At 31.0% G+C, this 18,511-nt stretch overlaps 3 protein-coding genes across 3 annotated transcripts in view; all 3 read right to left on the reverse strand.

Annotated features, from left to right (window-relative positions):
- LOC113401560 (pseudouridine-5'-phosphatase-like) overlaps window positions 1-18,511 on the reverse strand; it is a 159,434-nt gene that overhangs the window by 14,066 nt on the left and 126,857 nt on the right. The gene's annotated exons all lie outside the window — the stretch shown is intronic.
- LOC113401562 (uncharacterized protein) lies at window positions 227-1,393 on the reverse strand. The gene is made up of 2 exons (XM_026641516.2): window positions 1,211-1,393; window positions 227-978 (listed from the first exon to the last, which is right to left on the reverse strand). Exon 2 carries the CDS (start codon window positions 787-789, stop codon window positions 256-258), a length of 534 nt encoding a protein of 177 aa, XP_026497301.2. The 5' UTR covers window positions 790-978; window positions 1,211-1,393; the 3' UTR covers window positions 227-255.
- Window positions 6,954-17,064, reverse strand: LOC113401611 (sarcalumenin). Its single transcript, XM_026641587.2, has 11 exons — window positions 16,979-17,064; window positions 16,572-16,751; window positions 11,918-12,004; window positions 10,751-11,086; window positions 9,946-10,484; window positions 9,418-9,739; window positions 9,167-9,339; window positions 8,636-8,827; window positions 8,292-8,555; window positions 7,586-7,749; window positions 6,954-7,505 (listed from the first exon to the last, which is right to left on the reverse strand). Exons 2-11 carry the CDS (start codon window positions 16,651-16,653, stop codon window positions 7,295-7,297), a joined length of 2,370 nt encoding a protein of 789 aa, XP_026497372.2. The 5' UTR covers window positions 16,654-16,751; window positions 16,979-17,064; the 3' UTR covers window positions 6,954-7,294.

Raw genomic sequence — 18,511 nt, forward strand, 5'->3', positions numbered from 1 at the left:
AATAATAAAAATATAAGAACTCTGAACGTGAGCTCGAAGAGAAAAGCTCCTAACTTGATTACAAAACAGTAAACTCATTTAACTTATGTTATTAGTTACATTTTATTGTTTAATATTTATGAGGAAACATAAATAATGTTTGTCTGCATTTATTAAAAAGGCTGTGATGATGATTGATGATTTGTGTATTCAGGATTTTTTATTTATATTAAAAAAACTGCAAAACTATAAAACTAAAGCTTTTATTTTATAATTTTAAATACTACAATTAACACGCTTCAAATACTCTTCATGATTCAATAATTCATTTTTTGTTGCTTCGGAATTGGCTATACTTGACAACATAATAGCAATGAACCCATCAGAATCAGGTTGTTCTCTCAGAATTTCAGGATTATTCACTAAATTCTCATTGATTTCTATAAGAGTGCCTTTCATGCCACACGGTATATCAAAACTTGTCCCATCGTTCCATTCTACTTTACATATAGTTGATTTTGGTGTTAACATCTGACCTCCCTTTTTACCTTTGCCCTTGACTAAGTTACTCAATCTATCTACTTTTCCTATTGTAAAGTTGAGGTTGTACTTATCAGGATTTTTAAAAAAGAAGTGACTTGGTGCAAGGCATAGCAAAGTAATTCTGTTTGAATGGAACATTAACATAATATCATTGTTTTCAATACCATCTACATTTAAAATGTATCTCTTACTAAAATATCTGTCTGTGAAAGATTTATATATAGATTTGTCATTCAGGTCTATAGAGTCTAATATATTGTATTCCATAATGTAAAAAGATGTAAATATTTGAAATTATTGCTGCTGTTGAGCTACAATTCTTGCGCGAATGGCTGCGTGTTTCTTTATTGCTTCTTCATTATTTAGTTTTTGACGTCGTAATCGTTCAGATTTTAAGCATTTCCTCATTTCCCGGTCATAGTCATTACAATAACCAAAAAACTTTCTAAATGAATGCTGAAAAAAAAGGTTTTCGTTATTATTACATACTAAAAATCTTATCTGCTGATCCTTACAAGATTACATAAAGTTAGGTGTATTATTTAATAATATATCACATAGACTTCTATGATATCACATTAATTTAATAATAAAAATTAAATATTACTTTAAAAACATAATGTATGTTAAATTATATTATAATTAGAATTATTAATACTTAATGCTGTAGTAAAAATTTGTTGGTTACCTCTACGTGACAATCCTGTAGTAACTTTATTAAAACATTGCATTCATCTGTATGTAAATGCGGTGACAAATCTGTGTGCATTACGTATATTATAACAGTCTGCTATTTATATTATAATAATTATTTAAGCAATATTTAACTAAGAAGTCTTAAGACTAAGGTAACGTAAATAATACTCAATATCATAGATAATACATATATACTGAAATAGATGGGACTAGTGTTGCATATCGATAGTCCACTATCGATAGACTATCGATAGTCCACTATCGATAGACTATCGATAGTTAAGGTGAAAGTGATACTATCGATTGCTTCCCATGAGCAATTCTATTGATACTATAGATAGTTTTGCAAAAACCATTACTTTTAACCTAAACTATCGATAGTATTGATCAATACGATACTATCGATAGTACTATAGATATCCTGAATAGTTTTCGAGGTCAACTATCGATAGTCAAACTATCGATAGTTCTGCAACGCTAGATGCAACACAATTTATTATTAGCTATTTATTATTACCCGCCCTCTGCGCTAGGTGGCGCTGGTTACTTAGAGCCTGTAAATATATATTAAATTATAATTACTTTTTATTTACTACGAGGGAGGTTGTGTAAAACTTTTACTAAAACAGAAAAACAAAATGGAAAGAAATTTATCACATTGTGTTTTCTGGTTTAGTAGAACTTTTACATGTTGTATATTTTGAACATAAACAATTGTAAAAAGGTAGAATATTTTTTTATTGTTCAGTATTTTTCTTTATGCATACATGATTAATCAAGTTTTAACATTTATAAAATGTTCAAAAATTAAAAGTCTAAACAATTCTTCAACAATATGGCCACTCTATATCTTAAAAAGTATTCAATAAGTTACATTTCTGCAACAACCATAGTGTTACTTAAAATCATGGTGTGTCCTTCGCACTATACATTGTCCATACAATTACGAAAATCACATTATTTATGTTTACTTACATTACTAAATTACACAAGTTGGTAATTGTTGATTGCTTAGTTAAAATATAATTAAATAATAAATTATAATGAGGTACAATATGAACTATACATATATGAATATAGAAAACATAAGCTATATTATTTTGTTTCCTATGACTTATTGTAATTGAAAGATTGTAATTTTATTTTATCAGTATTGTCAAAATCTACATTTTTGTCTGTTAAAATTCTATCAACTCTTTTACACCAACTATTGACTATTAAATAATTGATAAATTATTAAATAATTAACGAATATCAATTTATGGTTACTACAAGGATTGAGAAATCACACCTGCAATTTATTAAGTTTTTAGTAAATTTTTTTTTTTTAGTAGCCTGACCCCTCAGAACTGCAGTACCCGTCTCAGTAGATATTTCAATGGATGTTGATGCACTAGACATATCATCTGTAACAACAAGAATTATGTTATAATTTTTCTCTACAAGTAATATTTTTATATAAAGTCTTGAGATGTGATTCATAGTACAAATAAAATTTTCTTGCATATAATCTTGTAGCAGCTTTATGTGGGTGGACATTTTTTGTTGGAACAATGAGTTGCCTACATTTTTATACTGGTTATAAGCTATCTGTGTGCCAAATGTCATCCAAACAAAAATACAAATCGTTTGGCTTTATAATATTAATATATATAATTAAGGAGGGATACAAGTACACCACTGAATGTACTATAAGTTACCTACATCTTGTATAGCATGCATTTAAATCTATTCTTGCATTTCTATTGCTAAGATCAATAAAGAAGGATTTTTTATAGAGTTGAGTTAAATTAATAAATTGTTTTGATTCTCTAATTATGTAAATGACTGATAAAATGATATTGATAAGTATGTCAACCGACTCTCACCTTTCTTAATATACAGAACTGGAATAGAATTTCTTGTTAGCCTGTTGCTTGGTGATATGTAATAATTTTCAAAAGGTTTATTGCATACTCTCATTTGATAGATTCATCGATCCAGAGGATTTTTTTCAAAAAAGATGCATCTTCTAAATCCTCATTAAGCATGAATCTACAGAAAGCAACTCTTCTTTCAGCATCCTCTTTGTAAATAACGTGCACAGGATTAAAATGATAATACAAAATATTTTAATTGTAACGTAGCTACTGAACTGTTTATGTACCTAAATTTTATTTTAAATTTGTATTAAGTAAGTAAGTTAAGTAAATAAGTAAGTATTTTTACATTGGTTATTATTTTAAATCAATTTTGTGGGAATTTTAAAGAGCGACCTTTAGTACGAATTCGGTCATGTTCGAATACGAATTTCCACCAGCGTCCTTTCTGATCATTTTATTTCGGTTGCTTTGAAATAAATTCCTGGTTTGGTTCTCGGAAAGCTAAGTAAACGATTATGTTTTTAAAATAATCTGCAGAACAAGTTTCATAATGATCTTTTTTGTTTATCAGGCATATTTGAGGGAAAAAAATATTTAAATAATATAATAGTTTTCCGTCTCGCAATTTTAAATTTGGACCGATAATTATTGTTTGAATATTGAAAAATATCCAGTATTTTATCGTTTTTATAAATCAGAAGAAAAAAAAATATTTTAATTGATACTTTTTTTTAAATAAATTTTTGAAGTTGCATTTTAAACTTATTTTGAAAAAATCTAAAAAACGCGATAACTCAAAAATAGTTCACTTTTGCATTATGCATATGGGGGTTAAAATTATCGCAAATAGTCACCCCTATCACCTACTAACGGGAATACGTCGAATTACCAATAACCCTGTATATTTATGTAATGACAAAAACGAAGTTGCCACTTTAAAATATTTTAATTTTACCGTTAAAGTTATACTAAATATATTCAGTATAACTAAGAATCCGTTGCAATTATTGCGGTGAAAATATTGTCAATACCAATAAATTTTATGCGAAATATATATTTTTTTCAATGTGACAATGTAACAGTGACATCACATTAAAAAAAATCAAGTGTTCTTAAAGTCCAGGTTCCGATTAAATTCCATCTTTATTCTATCATAATTATGTGTCAAATGTGATCTGCTCCGTCAATTGTGAAAACATTGGTATACCCTGTTCAAATTAGCTTGATCTTTTTGAAAGACGGGCTAGTGATGGAAACAGAAAATATAATATATATAACAGTCGATGGAACAATGGAATGCGTAATTCAAATTACAATTAAATTTTTTTTTAACTTATTTTTCTAAAAAGAAGAGAAAGAGACCCAACCAAAAGGACCCCCGTTCGTAACAATAACTTAACAATGATCTTTAATAATTATTTTTTGTAATCGATATTTATATCTGTTGTTCGTGTCCCTAGTGTCCGACCGATGTAATTGTACGAGCGTCTATTATTTCAGTGTTTCTATTTAAATTTTACTTAGAAGCAATAAAAAGTCTTAAAATTTAAACTTAACGCTTGAATCTTTAGGTACTTTTGAATTATATGTATTTTTTAAAATATTTTTACAATATTTAAAATCATTAAATTAAGAAAATAATATATTCATAGTAGTCATTGCAAAGTTATGTCGATCATATTTTATATTATATCTGTCAAAAAGGTCAAACTAAGTTGTACAGTATCAAGATTTGTTTCTTATAGAACGACTCTGGTCACTCGATATGGCTAACTCCTTTTTGAATTGGTGCAGGTCCTATTTATACGACAGACAAGGCTTTGGGTTATTTGAGGAATATCAACAAGTATCAACGATTTGTTGCTTTTTCTGGGGTGCCACAGGAAGCTCATTTTGGACCATTATTTTTCATCGTCTTCAATGACAATTTCGCCAATTAAATATGTATTATAGAAAGATTCATGTTTGTATCTGTCTTCAAGATTTGCTTCTTTAATCGTTCATCGTTTTTCTTTATTATTCCTTTAAACATTAATAATTTTGCTTAAATCATCATAATATAAATTAAATATAAACAATTTATATAATGTCACCGAAATAATATAAAAAAATATTTCTCATTCCAATAAAATATTTTCACTCACACGTATATCAATGAAATGAAAAATACAGATAAAACAAATGTCACACAATAAAATAATTTGAATATAAGAGAAAAAGTTATGACATGTTAGTTACTTAAACATATACTTACCGAGTTTTGAAGTATTTAAGAAATGAAAATCATTTGGTCAAACTCTGGCCAAAAATAATACACACTATATTTTTAATTCACCAATGTGTGCTCTCTTACTGATGACTAGATTCATTGATCGACAAGACAGATGAACATTGGATATAGGCGTCACGGTGCGCCAGAGGCTGCCGCGTTTTATACGATTCAGGGTCTGCGGGGGTAATGATTGAAACAGGAATCTAATTTTTTTCTTGATTTTAATTCCCTTGTAGACTTGTGAAATAAAAAAAAACATTGATACTCGTACATAGTTAGGTCTACACTTACTCTTTCCAATGGCGTCTTTTAATATACAATTAAAAATATATATAAATCATAAGTATAAATACACATAATATAACTATCGAGTGAAGAGTTAGGAGAACGAAAGAAAAGGCCTCTTTTTTCCTAAATATGAATGTACAAGGATTTGTTTTACAAACATATCATACGTGTTCTTATAAAATCATTGACGAGGAATAATAACTAACATTTCTAAGTTACGTTTAATTTATTTAAAATTATATAATTAAATGAATCTGTATTTTAAAATAATATGACAATCACTCGTTTTATTAAGCAGCATTATAGAATGTATTAATTTGTAGTTTTTTTTCAAATTCTTTAATTATTGTCAAATATAAATTGAGAAGCGACAGTCAAGTCATGTTTCCTTAAATTTACTTCTTAGTAAGGCTTTAGAATCAAGGTTATAAATTGCGCGAATCAGTTCACATTTTAATTTTTTATTAACGTGAATATCGCAGAACGAAGTCTACTCGCTATCTAACTTACTGATGTGAGAGCCTTATTGTAGCTTACTATCTAAAATATAACCAATAAATTCTGTTATGTCATTAATGTCTATTGCTTCCTCATGTAAAAATTAATTACTTGACAAATCTTACGTTTGGTGATGTATAATATATATATACTATTTAGAAGTATTTTATTGGGACTAAACCAATATTCTATATCAGAATGATCATTTTTCCTCTCATCACGTAAAATTGACGTCTTTTTATTATAAAAATTAACGAGGTATATCCCTGGGGTACCCCCACGTTTACGTAGATTTTTTGTTGGAGGTATTCCACGAATAAAACTGTCTTTATACAAATCTTCTGTATGTAGTTATACTCATACTATTGGAATGATAGCGCACCACTAGATAGAAAACTGCCCATCAATCAAATTAGATTATGCTGTGTTGATATATAGTTCTACCACATTACAAACCCGATTATTATTAACGCTAGTAGTTGACGTGGTCTCCCGATGACTTTTAATTTAATATTATATAGTCACGAATATAGTATACACACATGGGACAATTTCATATAGTTCTAAAGATAATAAAATGCTACCTATACTAGAAGTATACTAATTTATAGTTAGTTCTCTGTAAATAAAACGACAATACATGTTTTTTATTTTTTATTGTAGATATTCACATGGTGTCTCATTCTAACAAAGATATAATATTAAGGTTGAGACTGATTTATATTAAGTACTTAGTCCTAGTGCCCTAGGAATTGCAATAAATAAATAAATATAATTATAGTAACAACTTTTCACTAACAAACTTTAACATAATGACTAGATTAATTTATTTTTTTATTTGTATAAAAATGGTTAATGAGGAAATTGGAAGTGTCTTGCTTTTTCTACCTTCACTAAAAACGCAAAAAGAAAATCAACTTAAATTAGATAACATTCGAAACGACAGCATTCATGATTCACGTCAAATCGAAACAAGCGAGTATTTATGCAAAATAAATATACGATTAAACGAATGAATAGAAAATGCGTATTTTTTATTGAAATGTTACGACGCCCAATTAGTAAAAGAAATGCATAATGTGCCCAAAATAATCGTCTAATCCAATTCGCTAAAATAAAAAGCAGGTGTTATGTTACAATTGGTGGGTGCTGCGTCTCAACTCTTGGGCATTCCTTGAGGGGTGGCAGATTCTACCATCTTCTTGTACTTGCCCACCAGCTCAGGCAAGTCGTAAGCGATAGCCACATCGAGCTGTGTGATAGGACAACCGCGGAAATAAGTACACGTTGCCGACAGTTGTTGGAACTCGTAGAGTGGGTTCAACCGGAAGAAGTCCCGATAGGTTTCGGGATCAGGAAGGTCATACCTGAAATATAAGTAATATTTTAGTTAGATGTAAACCGGACCTGAAAAGATTTTGCTATCAATCATACATTTTATACAAACCTAGATATATTTGTGAGTGTGCTGAGTCCCTCATAGATGTGGTAGTTCTGAGGATTTTCAATAATAGCGTCCGAGATGAGTTTTCTATTTCCAAAAATTGTTTTGTGATTGTAGTAAGTTGTTAAATAGCAGTCGACCATCTTAGCGTGATTTCTAACTCGCACCTGAAAAAATTAACATTCATATGAATGCATTTTAAGAAATCAATTGAGTTTTGGAAGTATCGTTCGTATAATAATTTAATAAATTCATGGTAATTTCAAATTTGACTATGAATAAGTAGAATGATTCAGTATAGTAAAAATAAATATATATTTCATAGAATCAGACCTTGCGTGACATTACGTAAGAAAAATTAAATAAAAAAAATATATGCAGAACTAAACAAAAAAGTTTTTTCAAAAATGTTCCTATCACAAATAATAAATGACTTCTTCGTTCGAATAGACTTTTTGGTCAATTGATACTAAAAATATTCATGTTTATGATGATGCAACTTAATAAGGCTGTTTATGATATGGAATTTTAATTAATTATAATTAACTACAAATCAAATAGATTCTAGTTAAATATCAGCGGCTGTTCTAATTATTTAAAGAATATTGTTTTCTTGGTTTTAATAACTCTAATAGACAATATTTACGCTTTTAAAGGATGCATAAATATTATTTCTAATGATAAAAAATATTATTGTTTGAACACTTACTGCAAATCGCCTGGCACTGGCGATTTTATTCTCAATTCGTTTATCTATCGCATGACGTAGATCGCGCAACAGCTCTCGCTCCTGTGCCAACAGTAGACGACTCGGTGCGCCTGCCTCGAACGGCAGTGACCACAACGACACGGTATACATGACTGGTGGTTGCGGTGAGCTCATAAGTGGTGATATGTTCCAAATCAATGCGCTTTGCACGCGCATTAGTTCCTCTGGTTTAACTATGTCCCCTTTGTTCAATACGATGCGGGTCTATGGAATAGAAAAGAGTAGGAAAATAAGTTCTTGTATAAAGATTTTCTGATTATTTGTTAACGTAAAGATATTCATACCTGAGATTCTCTGCCCTTAAGTTGATCAAGAATAGCTTCAGTCTCAGGACCGACATCAAGCTTTGAAGGATCGTAAACTAGGAAAATAATATCTGCGCGATCAATAAACCACTGACAAGCATCATTGAATGGAAACACGCGTGACACTTGTTTCCTCACTTCCAATATTCCAGGAATTTCTACAATATTGACCTAAAATTATAACACAAAAAAATAAATTCATAATGCTATTGAAACAATTGTTGCTATAGCTATTAATTATTGTAATCAAATATTAAAACATAACCAAAATCATAGCAGCAAATATCAGAATAATAAATCAATTAAAAGCATTGGAGCTTAGACAAGCATATAAACGCATATAAAACTTTTATGCGTTCGGTTATCGTTCATCCGATAAGTTGAATTTTTATGTAGTTGCTGTTGGCACTTGCGAATTCTTCATTTGGAAAAGGTATTGCAAAACATGCAAGACATCGTCTGGTTAAAAATTGAATATTAAAATATGATATACTTAAATAACAATAATACCTTTTCTAATAATTTACTAGGGTACTTAAGACCCCTAAGACGTTCTTCTAAACCTTGACCAAATTTTTGTAGTCCTGAGAAGGTCCAATCAGCTGCAAGTTGAGTTCCATCAAGAACCGCTGGTTCTTTTCCATGCATTAAAATATTGAAGTAGGCTGGGGATGGTTCAGCACCTGATGAAAATAAATATTGTTGAATTATAAAATATTAGTATAAAGCACTAGTGGTCGCTATTAATTAACAAATTTTACCTGTTCTAAGAGACCACTCAGTGAATTCGATTCCTGTTAAATAGTTTAATATCGAAGATTTTCCACCACTCCAAGGTCCCATAAAAAGTACTAATGGCTTTGAAAATATTTCAGGATCACCAAAATGCCTGTTGCTCAAATCTCTATACTTATAGAGACCCTCGAGAGGTTTGATTGCGTTTTCGTAAAGTTTTTTTAAATCTCTAAGAACAATATCTGCTGATTTTTCTATAATCAATTCCGACTCGCTTGCTTCTTCGTCCAATCTTAATATTTGAATAATATGGTCACGAGATCTTAAATTTTCAGGAATTTCGCCAATCTAAAATGAACACAAAATTAATTAATAACACTTCAAATGATAAAAGAGGGCTAGACCATCTTTAAATTTGAAACCAATTTTACTCTTCATAGCTCATCGTAGCTGTAGTAAAATTTTCAAATGCATCATAAATCCATGTCATGTTACCCAGGACACTCTTATTTTTTAGCAATAATTGTGTTAAACAGTATGATAAGTTGACTCACGAGTAACAGGTCCTCTTCAGGTGCACGCTCTTCTTCAGCTTCATCTGAACTAGTCTCCTCAGACTTTTCATCTTCTCCTGCAACTTGTTCAGCCTGCTCTTCTTCTGCAGATTCTTGACTGTCTTCTCCTGCTTTTTCTTCAGTCTCAACGCCTTCAACCGATTCATCTTTTTCGGCAGACTCCTCTTTATCTTCTCCTGACTTCTCTTCTTCTGTTTCTTCTTTTTCTTCCTGAGAGTCACTTACACCATCTTCTGTAGATTCAGCCTTTTCTTGAGATCTGTCATCATCTTCATCTGTTTTATTTTCTTCGTCACTTTCGCCTTCTTTGGCTTCGTCAGATTCTTTAGAAGCATCTGTTGTTTCTTCCGATTTATCTTCATCTTCAGTTAATTTTTCTGCACTTGCGCTGTCATCTCCTTCTTCGGATTCTTTTCCCTCCTCTTCTTTGCTATCAGTATCGGCATCTTCTGCTGAAGCTTCCTTTTCTTGTTCGCTTTCTTCCTTACTATCGACATCGTCTTCTACTTCGCCACTTTCTTTGAAAAAAAAAAAAGATTTTCTATGTTGTATTATCAGAACTTAAGTATTTTTCTGATGCTTTTTTTATTAATACAATAACAATAATATTTATCATTAACTTATTACTCAACACTCATGAAATGATAAAATCTTTTATTAAAAAAGAAAGAAAGATTACATTTAAAAAATACGCTATATTATGTCTTATGATCCTTATTGTTAAGATTAAAAAAATTAGTTTTAAGTTAAGTCTCTTTCTAAAACAATGGCTATTAAAATTGACCTTTTTCGATTTCTTGATCTTCAGCAGATGCTTGCTCTTTGCTATCTCCTTCTTCGTCTTCCTTGCTCTCAATTGATTGTTTTTCTACACTGTCTTCAGTTGTTTCTTCCTTAGAATCGCTTTCAACGGGGCTTCCACTTTCATCGTCGTATGAGACTTGAGACATGTATGGTTCATCGGCAACTTCGACTGATGGGGTATCTTCTTCTGATTCTTTACTTTCTGCCTCTTCTTTGCTTTCTGCCTCTGCCGCTGTTCCTCCATCTTCTGTTGATGTATCTTCTTTCGTGTCGTCATCTATACTAACTTCACTGGATTCGTTTTTTTCCGTAGAATCTGAGAAAACAAAAATATCTAAAATTAGCAAATCAAATTAGGTCTATTAAGTATTTTAGAACGACTAATAGTTTGTATAGGTTACAGTATTGTCAAGTGGGTAAGCATTTTTTCCGTCTACATAAAAACCATCTATTACATAAACAATATAAATAAATTAATGTAAATTGCCCTTATTTAATTTGTATTTAATATATTACGGGTAAAATTTTAACTTTTTACGCTGCCAAAACACAAAGTTCCGGGTATAAAACAAATGAAGAATATTCTAGTTTTCCACCCTCATTCTGCTATTTCTCTGAGTTTAAATAGAGATTTCCTCAAAGTATAGATGAATGTATCGCGTTACATACACATGCAAAAAAATCTGATTTGATAACCTCATTCTCGAAGTAAATTAAAAATATGATATCATTATTGTGAGATAATATTATAGTATTTCTATGTTTTTGTATATTTTATGCCACATGCTGCCTTAATAGCTCTAGATATGTAAATAATATCTAATAAATATCTATTATTTCAAGACAAACTATCGATCACGGTAAAATTAAAATAGAATCTGGATCTATAAAATTAACTTAGTAAATTCGAGGTTATCTACTAATAGAAAACTGGGAAAACTTTTAATTAGATGTCTTTGAAAGCATGATGTCATAGCTGTTTCCGTTATATAATGACGCTCACGTTTCCAAACATTTATAAAATACATAGTGTGCTCTAAATATATATATTTCTCTTAAGTCTCGTAAGCGTCTTTCTGCAGAATTTGTGAATTTGAATTACCTTTAAAATCATCCTTCTGATTACTTATATTATCATTAGATTTACCTGGTTCTACGTCTCCCGATTCGAGTTCTTTAAGCGCTTTTTCGATATACGGACGGCACTGTGATTCTGAAGGAATGTCGTCATCGGCTGAAACAATAAACAAATCTCTCATTTCTTGATCAACCGACTCACCAAAGATCTGAAGAAAAAATTAATACAAATTTATCATTGAAAATAAAAAAATATTTATGAATATATATAACTATTACAAAGTGAAAAATACAATCCTAATAAATATAGTTTAGATAAGGAATTCATAAATTTATCTTACTATACATGTATATATAAATTGCTTAAGTTGTGGTTTTCATGAGAAAAATCTCTAGAAATTTGCATGCAATAACGGAAATATAAATTGAACGTAGAAAAAAAAACAATATCTTCGTCATTTTCAATAAAAAAAATTAACGTATGATATATCTTCAATATAACTAATGTGACACATGTACTCAGAATGAATTTATTTTTGCAGGAGTAAAAAAAACAATACGAAATTCTGATACATTTATGCCAGTGATGTGTGTCAGTCTTTAAGAGAACACGAAAAATTTCGTATGTTTTTCTCCGGATTAAATTGGCTTCTGTGGTCATTTCCAACGGAGAATAGGATGGAAACACAGGAATACTGCATGAACAATTTCAGGTTGTCTGAAAATATATTGAACAGAATAATTCAATAATTTTTTTCTTGGCCCGATGTGATTTCAACGAAGGCATACTACGCCCATTCAATCTAACCAGAACAATGAAGCAGTTATTTAAATAGATATAAATTATTGGGGTACGTAAATAAACTGTGTGTTCGCTAATAGGTCAAATAATTAGCAGTAGGAACGATTTGTATGGAAGTTCTATTACAGTCAGTAGTAGGCACTTAACATTTTATTAAGCGCCTACTAAATAACAAAGAAGAAATTAAATACATTCAATTTAATTGTACCCGTGCCAATAGAATAAAACCGTTGAAACCAAATAACCAAGTGAAAGTAAATTTATCTACAAAATTTTGTTAGGAAATCGCCGCAAGCGAAATTGACGAATATTACACATCAAATATACTGTATATTGTTGAATATTGTAATTATTTACAATGATTACTTAAGAAGTGTATTAACGAGTTAAAAATATTTTTTCGACCATTCCTATGACTGCAATAAAACGGCATTGCTCTTAACATATTTACCTATAGATTACAATGATTTGCGGATCATGAAGTCCAGGGCTGAAATTGCGGTTAAGTTAAAGTTATTGAGTTTTTCCCAGAATCCGAAGTTAGATATTAAGTGACATTGTACCCCCGTGCATCGGAAAACGCGTAAAGCCTTGGGCGCCTGCGCCAAATCTCGCTCCGGTAGTATAAAATTCTCCTCGCGCACTCGTATTTGCTTACACTCTCGAACAGTATAATGGCCGCTTTGCCGAAATTAGTTTATGAGACTTTTTGTATGACATTTGAAGTTTAAGCGTGCGAACGCTTAAACTTCAAATCTCATACGTGCATACCTAATTTTAGAGTTTGAATTATTATTAGATTTACGGAATTATCAAAAATATTTTTCTCATTAATTCAATTGAAGTTAATTATTTGTAGAAAAACTGCGTAATACGTTTTCAGTTAAAGTTAATTAAAATAATAAAATAGTTTTTCTTAGTACATATTTTCTTTAAATTTGTTTTTAACCAAGAATCAACCCATCACATTCTTATTTGTATGACGCCATGGACTGATTTTCAGTCATTGCCAGTAAATCGTCTTATGAAAAGACTGGCATTATATTTTTCAGTTCAATAATGTAAATCAAAAACAAAATTGGGCCAAGCATACTTCCCTACAGTACTGCAATTAAATTTGAATACAGCTTTTTTTATACTATCCGGGTAGGCATATGACTCAACTTCACCTGATGGTAAGTGGAAATGGAGTTCAAATGCGAAAACGATCAGTACCGTCAGCAAGAATGAATTGCACTAGTCGCCCACGTCATGCCCCGGCCCGCAGGATGCCTCTTCACGCCTCATTTGAAGGCACCCAGGTTATAAGAGTGTATAAATACATTATTTTAGTATTAAAAACAATATTATAGATCTCTAACGAATTTAAAATGAATCTAACTCTACCTTAGGTGTATAAACCATAAAATAGATAATCATGAATTAAAATACTATGGAAATGGTGTTGTAACGCAAGACTTCAAGGTCATGCTTACATTATTCTTATTTTATTTTAAAATTTGCCTCATGTGAACTTGGCTTCACCGTCTAGTTTACCACCATATAATCTTAGGTTACTTCTAATCTAGTAAATAATCTAATTAAGAAACAAGTCCACTTTTATCACAAACTCAAAGAATTTTAAGCTTGACACAATAATAACCAACCACCACCACCACATTTTGTAATCAGTATAGTTTTATATTATAGAAAATGTAGGACTATATAATATAGGGTTTCGGAATTTAGAAACGATTTACTTATCTCAAACGAAGAATTAGGTTAGGTATAAGAGAACAATATAGGAATTAAAAATGATTGATTGTTTGATGAGTTTTTAATTTTTTTTTCCTTATTACATCTTTATGTCGTATACAATTGAAACATGTAGATGATGAGTAATAACGCAAAAAAACTAAGTGATAGGACGCGAGTGCGACAGGAATTGATTACGCTGAAACTGATTTATATGTCGCCTAAACTTTCGGAATTGCGATTCAACAGGGAACGTGGCCATAATATGTACAGTAGTTCTTTCTAATTTTTATCTGTACACATTTAGTTAAGTTGTCGAGGAAAAAAATTAAGTATTTCGCCTGTCAATTGTATAAAAATAATTGATTTGTTATTTGCCCACAAAGCTATAAGTGTACATACGTTACGTAAGTTTTTAATATATTATAGGTACAAATAATAACGGTTCAATAAAATTCTCAAGGAAAGAATTTGGTAATTATTATTACCGAATATATAAATCTGTAGCGACCTGCTAGCACAATTCGTAAATAAAAATATCTTGTTGAACAGACGGAATAATAAATAGTCGAGTCTCAATCGACGCTCAAATCTGGCATTGTCGTTGAACATTGCTCTTGGATTGTAGCCATTAAATATCTATAGTTATGTATACTTTTTAATCTCGGGATTGTATCTAATAGTTTTTTCCACATAACATAAAAGTTACTTTACTTTAGGGAAATCTAGAAAATGTTAGATTTTAGGACAGTATCCATCTAGTTATTCTAAAGTAATAAAATTCCTAATACATTCAAATGGTTGTTATATGAATGCTTATTAGTAAAATATATTCAAGATCATTATACTCATAACTCATAAGCCATTCCTAATGAAACAAAAGAAAATTGCACTAAACAAACAAAATACGTATTGTAAGAAATAAGTTTAACATTGAAAAAAGTTATAAATAACTGAATCAATATGACTTTCAGTCTTAAGGTTAATCTAAGACTTTTTTAAAAACAAATAACTACGTCTAATTAAAGGATTTATTACATTAAATACCGTCAGATAAAATATGTAGAGTTCTATTACTTTGATTATTGTGGTAGGTTAAGATATTTCATTCGACCATTAGGTAAACAATACTTAAATATGTATATTGTATTTGAAAGATTTGTTTATAAAAAAGTCCATGTAACTAGTAATATATATACACTATAGATAACAAATTTATAAAGAATGGAGTTATATGATCATACAGGATGGAGAGGAAGTAGAAATTTATTTGGATAAAAGCCGACGTTACGGGCAAATAAACATCAATCTCAACGCCTAGGTCGAACGGACTATTTTAGATTTACGATATACTTAATGCTTTCTTCTTGCAAACTGTTTGACCTAAATGATTACATTGCAACATTCCGGGCTTAATCTATCTGTAAGACTTGTCATTGACTTAGCAAACTAAATTTAAAATGTCTAAATTCGTGAGGCGGGTGTCACCTACAATATAAAGACGCTATTCATGAATGAAGCAACAATTTTACATAATGTTAGTACGTGTTACTTATTGATTCAATTATTTTAATCTAAATAAACTTGGCCGATGCTTTCAAACAAATCCTATTAATAAAGCGTCATTACATGCTTATTGTTATGTGGTCCTTCGAGCCGGAAGTTAACATAATTGAATTTACTTATACACTTAGGTATTTTCTTTAAATTGTATGTTACATCACAATATTAAAGGAAATTATGGATATCTTTAATCCTGGTTAATGAAATGTTTGAGCATGGAAAATTATATATAAAATAATAGAAAATTTAGGACAGCTGTTATATAAAATTATGAAGTGACCTATTTCTGAGTCTAACTTTTATAATGTCGTCATGATCCTATCGTTTTTCACAAGATGGCGACGCGCATAACGACAATCCCTGTATTTCTATTTGTGTAGCTATGTCGTGTAGTACGCCTGGCGCGTCTGCGCTCACCAAGCTCTGAATAAATATGATGATTGATAATTAGATCAATGTAACCTTGTATCTTTTATTTACTGTTAAGGTTATAGCCAAAAATAGAGCACAAACGCGCTTTTTACATAATTTCAGCGCAAGCTATAACGAAAATAGCAACGATGTAGTGACGCAGAGCGTGTGCAGCTCCCACTCGCTACGCCGCCCGGCTTCGTCCTCAACTCACCTCTCGCCGCGAGCGCGAGCGCCGACACGGCAAACAACATGCACAACATAAACCTCCATAATTTCAATCTCTTGGTCCACATTTTGTAAGGTTCCAGCCCGCTACACCGGGCTAACAGTCATTTGCACTCACACTCGCGCACCCGATCGGTCGATCTATGGACGCGAATCACAAGCTACACTGAACGCAAATATTTCACTACCACCGACCAACGCGAAATGCATTCCCAGAGGAATGCACCTCGCGTTGAGCGTAACTATTTAATTGCGGTTGATGTAGCGATCCGTTAAATATCATGATTAAAGAAATTTTAAAACTATTGCAAATTTAAATTAATGATCGTTACAATTAAACGCAATGTAAATGGTTATGGCTTCTGGTACCACGGTTAGGAACGTCGGACGTACTCTATTTCCGGAGACAGCACAGCATCGCTGGTCGAAGGGGTACTGGCGTGAGCAGAACGGTGGCGCTCCCCGCGCACATCTTGAGCTTTCAAATTCAGCGCACAGCGCGTGCCAAACGCAGGTGACGCGCCGCACGCATTACGCGCCCGCGCATCCAGCTTTACGATGCTCATCGTATGTGCTACAAACTTTTAGGTTACCATTAAATTTACAGTCCATAATATAATAATGACCTTTACTATAATAAAAACGATTATTTTGTTAGTTGTAGTGTACCGTTAAAATGTCATCATTATTTGGAACACAAACCAAATTGACATGTTTAGTTTGCCTCCAACACGTAACAACGTCAACAAATTGTTCGTATAGCGATATCGCTTTTCTGACCAAATATTTAGTGTATTAGTAAATATTACAAATACGCCATCTACTTGGTCTAAACCCTTAAATAAATCAAATACTTATGTAACAATATTCTCATTCGTAAAACATATTAAGCCCACAATTTTCTCATTTAGTGTCTTTGGTTATACTGGCTCAATCACCCAAACCGAAAACAACAACATTAAATTGCTGTTTGGCGTTAAAACATATGATGAGTGGATGATCCCTACACAGATGGACTTGCACATAAACACACACACCCTCTAAGATTACCCCTTTCGCTCTGAAATCTGATGCTCGAGCCTACAGTAAAACCGCCATTGATTCCTTGTTATTTGACTCCCATAGTTTTTGTCTAGCATAATATCCAGATTTCACCATCGTCTAAGCAATTAAAATTATGGTACTGCATTAGACATAATATATGCATGTTGTGTTTACTAGACGAATCGGGTTAACGATCTCGGGCTGCTATTTAAGGGAGCGACAAAATTGTAATATTTAAAAAATTAACTTGATTTATCTATCATAAATAATACAATTTTTTTAGATAATATTTGAGAAATTCTCATAAAAAGTCCGACCAAAATTTGTAGACTATTAATATCATTACATCGTTACTGGGCCTTCGGTCGTTCAATAAATTATATTAATTAATTTTCATCGACTTGATACGGGGTTTATATTCAGAATCTTGGTATCTGCAGCCGTATAAACGATACCAAAACAGATTGTCCAATAATAAAGATATAACGGATAGAACGGGCCTCATTTTTTTAGATATAGCATCTTATTGGTTCCTTCCGAAAAAGTTGTAACAACTAAATTATAACTTTAGTACTTACAACAAAAGGTTTTATTGAATCATATTCAAAGGTGATTTATTAATTATTATAACTTTATCAATTTGTTTGATTACTTAAACTATACATTTTTTTAAACAATTATGTAATTAATCGTATCTTTATTTATTATTATATTAGTGAAGTATTAGATAATCATGAATGATTAAGTGAGACGCAAGATCGACAAAGACATATAACAGCCATCAGAGTACAATATCAGTTGGCACGAGCAATAGCCACCCGCTCAGATATTTCAAGCTGCCGTTCTTAAAATTACTTTGATCGCCCTCATGCATTTAAGTGC

Source organism: Vanessa tameamea, chromosome 20 (genome assembly GCF_037043105.1).
Source record: "Vanessa tameamea isolate UH-Manoa-2023 chromosome 20, ilVanTame1 primary haplotype, whole genome shotgun sequence".
NCBI classification, from domain to species: domain Eukaryota; kingdom Metazoa; phylum Arthropoda; class Insecta; order Lepidoptera; family Nymphalidae; genus Vanessa; species Vanessa tameamea.

Bases quoted from the DNA above. Each gene is read 5' to 3' on its own strand.
- LOC113401611 (XM_026641587.2), bottom strand. From the start codon at position 16,653: ATGTGGACCAAGAGATTGAAATTATGGAGGTTTATGTTGTGCATGTTG. The intron at 11,087-11,917 runs GTAAATCTAATG...TTGTTTTCTCAG, and splicing joins ATCGGGAGACGTAGAACCAG to ATTCTACGGAAAAAAACGAA. The intron at 9,340-9,417 runs GTAAAATTTGTT...TATTTTCATCAG, and splicing joins TGAGTGGTCTCTTAGAACAG to GTGCTGAACCATCCCCAGCC.
- LOC113401562 (XM_026641516.2), bottom strand. From the start codon at position 789: ATGGAATACAATATATTAGACTCTATAGACCTGAATGACAAATCTATA.